Here is a 7772-nt window from a genome sequence, read left to right on the forward strand (position 1 = left end):
AAAAAAAGCTTTATGCTACTGATCTCACGTGACGTCGTCCCACAGCTGATCACATCAGAACACACCAGATGTGAGCACATTTCACAGCTCCTTGCAGGCTCTGCGTTCAGATTAATATTGAGATTTCATAATCTTGCACAATATGTACAACAGTTGGGCGGGCAAAAGGCAAGACGTCGCTGAAGCTTTTACTTTGAGCCATTAGCAGGAAGTGTTTATCGTGGTTGGCCACTGAGCGCGGCCCGTTGAGGAACTGGACATTTTTCTGTGCTTCAAGTTTGTTTTTCAAAAGGAGGAGTTATATACAAATGTAGTCTGTCAAAAAAAGAGGTGAATCCGTAATTAAATGCCCCTATGTGTTAGAGGTAAGAGCAGGACTATACGAGTAACAGCAAAACAACAACCCATATGGTACTTTCCACAGGAGATGTTGTAAACGATGCTGGTTTCTCATTAATATACAACTACACTGACAAGCAGAAGCACACAGAGTTTGAGTAATAGGTGTGTTTGCACTGTGCTTTTGCAGGCAATCCATATGGAGATGTTTTATGCTCACAGCATGAGCTTGGCTACCTTGCAGTGTAGCGGTTTAAGAGATTCAAATCCAATCCAAAAAAGAAAAAATGATTGTATTATTACATTATTTACATTACATTATTACAGGACGCACTGAAATGACCGTGGTGAAATGGCCGCCTCGGACAGCGTTTGGTGCACAAGGTAACATTAGATCAAGATCATCATAAGCAAAGACTAAAGCTTGTTTTCGGAGTTGCAGAAAGACTGGACTTTCAAGGACAGACCCAGTTAATCACAAACACATTTTTTTTTAAAGCAGAGCCCAACTTGTGTGGAAGTTCTGAGACCAATAACGATTTCAATATCGCAACCGATGTAGCAAATGTATGAGCTGGAATTAAAAAAAAAAAAAAGACGTTTTCTATGTGGATTGTGCCCCAATTTGGCACCAAAATGACTTATTTAAATGTTCTCTAACATGTTAGAATAGTTTAACATATACATTGTCAACCAGCAGTCATTATATCGGCACATATCGGATGTACGTAGATTCTGATACACTACAATAGGCCAATAATACCGACCAACAAATATATCAGGCGTGCTGTTAAAAGATAACAACATTCAGGAAAAATTGCTTTATTTATCTTCCTTTTTCTTCCTCTCCTGTCAACCTTTTTTCCTTTAAAGTGACTTCTCTTGTTTTTCAAATAACCCCTGAGCTCCAAGGTCCCTTTCCTGCACCAACTTACATCCTGAGAGAAAAAACACACACAAAAAACAGGGAAAATGGAAAGTCTACTTGGCAGACACATCAGAGGATTTAATGTTGATGACTCTACATTTCTTTTCCCTTTTTTTTATTTTTTAGAAAGAGGGCACTTGGTTCACACACTCTTGAATGCTTTTTTTCTAACCGATTATCGGACTTGGCAAGATACTGATGCGAGTTTACAACTGTAACAACCGAAGGAGGACTCATTCACACATTTGGTGCTCTTTCTGAAATATCAAGGCACAACACCAGCAGATGAACGTGTCAACACTAAAAAGACCAATCACACGTAGCAGCAAAGCGGCTCTCCGTATGACCGACTACAGATTCATCCTCTTCATCAAGTTTACACATGAGCAACTCAAGGGTAAATACTACATTTGTTTTATAGCCCCAGTGCAATTTGAGCCTCTCACCGCATTAGTACACCCTATATTTCAACACCTCACACACACACACACACACTCGACAACCACTCAAGACTGTGAAGACACACTACATGCGTTCACAGCCCGGGAGGAGAATACTTAAACAAGCCTTAAGGACATACCCGTTCATGTTATAGTTTCTTCACAGCAACCCACAGCGAGTGTCTGAACACAATAGCTCCTACAGGGAAACACATTTCTTGTTCCTCTACCCAAACCTGTTCCTCCAGATCTGACTTCAGCAAACCGACCTCCCTTTCTTATTCTCACCACGCTGTGATCATATATCCCTCTTCTTGATCTTTTTCTCTTACCGCCTGTCCTAGGTGATTTTGGTTAAGTGTGAACTGTGAAATGTTTTTAAGCAGGCTGGTTGACTGGTAATGCCCCCCCACCACCACCAGCACCACCACCTCCCCTCCATCTGCACCAAAACAAACAACAAGAGGGCCAATGACATCATCCTGTACAGACAAAAACCTGAAGCTCATTTATATTCCTCTCAGAGACTTTATAGGGTGCAACAACAAAACCATGTGTCAGCGGTTTTCACAACAGCTGCCATTCATAAATGAGGACACAGCAGAAAAGGCGACAGAGGGTTAATCATTTCCGTTGTTAACATTGCATTTAAATATCTGTATCCACAAAACACCTGACCTTGGTTACCTGACAAACAGAGAGGGATACAGTTAAGTGCTGAGGCGCTGTTTAACGAGGGTCACTTGACAAACAGGTGACGTTAGGCTGAAGAGAAACGTGAACCAAATGCACTTTTAAAAAAAAAAAAAAAAAAAAGACGCTGTCACCCACACCCATGACACCAAAGTTGTGACTCCAAAGTCCCAAGAAATTAACACTTTAAAAACTTTAAGAGTTGGGGGGGGAAACCGAAAGGGAACAGTGTCGAGTAGTCTGACAAAAGGCAGATTAAAGTTGTCCTTACATTGTCCTAAAGGTTGCTGTTGGGCTTTGCAGTGTGGCAAACAAGGGGCAGGATCCTGGGGCAACTCGGCTAATGTGCTGCTAGCTCGCTAGTTCCGCTTTCCTGTCAACCGCCTAAACAGTCAAACAACTATGTCGAGAGGAAAGAAGGAGAGAGATGTTTATCCGGGGAGTCTTTACTTACGGTTAACCCTCCTTTTTTTTTTAAAATTACCTCGTTACTCCTCCTTCTTGACGGTATCTGAACTTGGCCAACTCCTGGATTCCTTCAGTGTTTCCTCCGTCTGGCTGTCCGAAGTGTGTCGGCTGCTGCGTTTAAGTGCTGTCGGAAATATCGCGATTCCAAAGCGGAGCCAGCATACAGTAGTTTTATAAACTCGGAAGAAGCAGTGAGACGCTTTATTTAAGTACCATGCTATAAAACAATTGAGAAATATTCAAATTACAGGTAAAAGTAGCTCTAAATATATTAGATTAGACATTAAATTACATTATTATTTATTGTATCTTTATTTAATCAGATACACTATTGTCTGCTGTTTACAAATGTTTTTTTTTGTTTGTTTATATATGTATAACTGTACATAGTAGTTTATGTCTCTTTTGTTTATCTTGTTGTCCTGTTTATTCATGCTTAGTCTATGTTTGTACATTGAGAGCAACGTAAAACCTTCCTGAAGTTCCTAGTATGTGTGCACATACCTTACCTCCATTGAGAACCAATTCTCATTAACAATGACGACCTGGCCAAGAGGCAGAGCAGGAGGCAAATGAGAGATATAGTACAATTTAAGCATCTTAGTATTGTAGCTGGTTGAACTGGAACATTTTTTTACTCCTTTTTTTAGGTAGTATCGTGTTTTATCAGCATGTAATGAGTTTGAATATGCACAATAAAATCAAAGATAGCTCAATAATCTCAAAAATAAGTAATAGGCTATTTGAGTAAATGTACTTGATTACTACATCACCAGAGATAAATAGAGCCAAGAGTGATTTTATTGCTCTGTGAGTAAACAATTAACATGGTAATATGTTTATATTTTCACTTTTTTTTAAATATATATAATTCACAATGAGTTTTGGCTTTTAGAGGGCTTTTAGTTTGGAAAATATTTAATTCGGGACAATGTGCCTCTTCTTAATTTCCCTGCAAATTATACCAACCTTTAATTACCTGGGTCGATTTTGTTTGAGCAGCTGTGTTTCAAACTGTAAGTCTCAGAGGAAAGAGCTTTCGACGAGCACGCGAACGCAGCACATGTTGGTGCGCATGTCCTGTCATATGACTCCAGAGAAAAAAGAGACGCTGCTCATTTCCCCCACATGAGTGCAGCATTTACCCTTCACCCAAGACCTCCCCCTCGCCCCCTCATACCCCCCACCCTCCTCGCTATTTTACATGAAGACAGACTGCTGGATATTTTTCATAGTGTTTCTGAGAGATGCTCTGAAATCCGAGCCTCTAGCATTGAATCTGCTGTGTAATTCCCCAAGTTTTATGGTTTAAACCACAAAAAGCCTGTTCAAGGTGACTGCAAAGACACTGGGCAGGGTGCCAGCAAACATATCAACTGACAGTGTCTAAAAGGCAAAGTGTTTTTTTTCTTTTTCTCCCCTCTCTAACTGCAGCTAAATATTTTCCCCTGTTGGGTCACCTACAAGCTGAACATTTTGTGACATCTCCAAATTTGCACAAGGGATGCTCCAGAGCTGCCCTCACCGAACTGCCCACGGAGCCTGGATGGTGCCCTGCTTCCCCCTTCCCCATGTATCTTTTATAGAGTCTACATAGTATACATTATTCAGCAATAACACACGGTCCATCTGGACCCCTGTACGCCTGTGTGTCTTTGCACGGGTGTGTGGTCTATAGTTAACTTTCCTGCTGTGCCATTTAACTATTTCACGCCACATCCAACAGTGCTTGAAGAGCTACGAATAAGTATTTCCTCTGTAATTACAGCTAAGGTATAATGAGTGTGTGTTTGAAAAAGGGATGTGTGTGTGAGAGAGACGGAAAGGGGAAGGGAAGGGGAAGGGGAGAAAGAATAGAAAGTAGTGAGAGAAAGAGAGATAGATTAAGTGAATGTGTAATAGTGACTACAGATGGCACGTTCAGGATCAAGCTCTTTCATCATGCCGTTCCTCATTAATAGAGATGGGAACGCTGCCCTAATTCCATAATTCCTAAATCATGCCAGTTAGTTGAATACGAGGAGACAAAAGTACACGGGAGAGAGGAGAATGGATTAGCCTATAACCTATTAATGTGTCTGCGAGAGCGAGAAATCAACAGAAGAGGACATAGCAAGAAAAAAGGAAAAGAATGGCGAGAGGTTGCCATCTGTATTTTCCTGGCCCCCCTTTTTGGTTGTTGCCAGACCCAACATCATATAGGCCAAATTTATTCTCGCCAATTATTGTCCCACATGAACGGCAGCCAATGAAAATATCTGAAATAATCAAGTGATTAATTAAATCTGGAAGAGAATACTTGGGGATATAATAGTGTGTGCATGTGCGAGTTAGTGACATAGCCCAGATCACCAGTTTCTCATGATTTCAAGGAGCACATCTGTTCGTTTCTGGCTCTGTTCCAGCTGTATCACACATCCATCTTTCCTCTCACAAGGATTGAGACATGGGAAGGTCTCGGGGCCTTGCGTGATCAGGCTTAATATTAAGTTAGGCTAATTCCGCTGGTACCTGATACTTGTCAGGACAAAAAATTGGCTGACCAAGCGTGCATCTCAATATTCAGAGATAATTTCATTCCCTCGTCTCCTTTTCACTGGAATCTACTCTTTCTCAGTTTGAATTGAGCTCTCATATGAAGCAATTTGATGGAAGCTAGAGACATCGATAGCCATTAGCCCGTTTCGCACAGGAGGGCCAAACATGGCAAGCCAAGGCTCATCTATTATTCATGTACCTCAGTTTTCCCCAAAAACAATGTTTCTGATATTCTTTTTGCATCATGCTGCCAAAAGAGACGAGTCAGTGGTTTCAAATAACGCTTTTAAAACAGGGCTGATAAATGTTTCAAGCTTGCACTGGCCCTTACAAGCCCCGATGGGGGGAAGTGTCTATTGTCTATCTGTCTCTTTATGTCTGGATCTGGAGGAAAACCTATTGAGCTCAAAGAGGAGAGGAAACATTTCATATTCTACTTTTTTAGACATTTAGCCTTTAGGCGTCACCAGCATTTATCATCCATGTCTTGTGCAAGGACACCTGACTTTTAATAGATATATTTTTTAATAATTATGGTGGGGATCAAACTTATGCCCTCACAAGTTAAATCTGTCTTGTTGTGAGATGATTAATGATGTAAGAAAGAGGAAAATCTCTGCAACACAAATTAGCATTTTTTAAATATATATATATATATTTTACTTTTCTGTAATCTTTTTTAATCAAATAATGGCTTATTTATTTTTTTTGGCCTCAAACAGTTATTTAAATAAAATGTGATAAGTTTTGACTTTATAATTTTTCTTTGGTGGAAATCCTAAAACAAGTTTCTGTCCAAATGTAGCAAGAATGTTTAACCTAATGCCCAGAAAATACGAATTCATTTGCATTTACATCCTACTTCTTTTATGTGAATATTAGAAGTTCTTTAAGTGCTTTAAGACCATTGGCAGAAGAAAAGGGTGCAATGAGTGTTGTAATGAAAAGAGCGCTACTATAAATATGGCTTTTATGTTAGTTTCATGTATTAATTAAAGAAACGTAGTCTGTTCCCATTGCATTTTCTTTTTATCTATACATCAACTGTTCCACATCAGTCAAGTGTAAAAATGTGTGACATCTGAAATGTGACAAGGGGCCCTACCACTGTTGTTGGGGATCACAATCCAAAAACATTGGAGCCCACTGGTTAATCTTGAACAGCGATTTTATAAGCCTATCATGTGTGTTTTTAAGTAAAATCTGAAAAAGTAACTAAATGTAGTGGAGCAGAAGTATAAAGTAGCAGACCATGGAAATACTCAAGTAAATTACAAGTACCTCAAAATTGTACTTAAATACAGGCCACCCTGTACTGAAATCTGATGAAAACAAGAGAGGAAAGGCTATCAAGCTATTCAGCCTCCATGTTGTCAGCAGTTCAGATTAGCTGTCACATCGCTGAGGGAGAAACAGCTGAAGATTGGAGAGGGTGATTTCATCTGAATAATTTCATGCTTTGACTGGCAGAGCTCAATGCTCACCGTCCCAAGACTTTGACGTCAGAGGAAGATAGACTGGGCAAAATAAAGACCCAGGTGCAGTCTAATATATGAATACAATCATCTGTCCCTTTTGTGGGAGAAAAATGAAAATTAATTCACATTTGCACTGAAGAAATTCCACTCACTTGGCCGTGTTGTTCGAGTAGACAAAAAGACAATCTTTATTTGTGTGTTTCTCTCCTTGCTCTGACTTCTGTGTTTACTTTTGACTGACTGACTTTAATGACTGAGGTCAGCTTCCACAAAAACACCACAAACAGAAAAGGAGACAAACTCATACATGACGCTCAGACCTGGAGGCATCCTACCACTACCAACCATGGATCACAAACCAGAGAAGAAGAACGATAGAAGGACAGCATCAGTGGAATAGAAGAAGAGAAAACACATTTTTTTTTAATCTTCCACAGGCTATACCCCATCACTGCATCCCACACAGGAGTAATTAACAGTGATTTTAAATGCTACAAAAATAAGATGAAATAGGGAAGGAAGTGCTTCCCTTTGTTTGTGTTTTTGTTTGTGTGTGTGTGTCTTTGTACATGTGTGCATGTGCATGCTATGTCTTTGTCAATGTCTAGATCTGCATGTGCTTTTCTACATACTGTATGTCTGTACTGTACTGTTTGTGTGTGTGTATCTGTACATGGGTCGTCATGTGTGTATGCATGTGTGTGTTCACAGTGCTTACTCATTATGTTCACTTCCCAACATTAAAGAAGTCTCAGTCCCATGATGCACACACACTTTTCTCCCCCTCCCTCCTCTGCTCCCTCTGTCTTTGTGCTGTTCCCTTTATAGTCATGTCCACATGAATGCTCAGAGGAACAGAACCGTTATCAAAGACTGTGTGTGTGTGTG

The 7772-nt window shown here is 40.1% G+C and overlaps 1 protein-coding gene across 2 annotated transcripts in view; it reads right to left on the reverse strand.

The window, feature by feature from the left end:
- Nucleotides 1–2985, reverse strand: part of LOC118337464 (synaptosomal-associated protein 23-like) — an 18767-nt gene extending 15782 nt beyond the window's left edge. Inside the window, exon 1 of one of the 2 annotated variants that reach the window (XM_035674514.1) lies at nt 2672–2805. In XM_035674514.1, coding sequence (XP_035530407.1) covers nt 2672–2673 — 2 coding nt within the window. In that variant the 5' untranslated portion in view covers nt 2674–2805. Of the gene's footprint in view, nt 1–2671; nt 2806–2884 lie in introns of those variants that run through there. The other variant, XM_035674515.1, reaches the window with a different exon arrangement.
- Between the last annotated feature and the right edge of the window lie 4787 nt (nt 2986–7772).

This window comes from Morone saxatilis, unplaced genomic scaffold (assembly GCF_004916995.1).
Source record: "Morone saxatilis isolate NCDOM2014 unplaced genomic scaffold, NCSU_SB_2.0 Contig3, whole genome shotgun sequence".
NCBI classification, from domain to species: Eukaryota; Metazoa; Chordata; class Actinopteri; family Moronidae; genus Morone; species Morone saxatilis.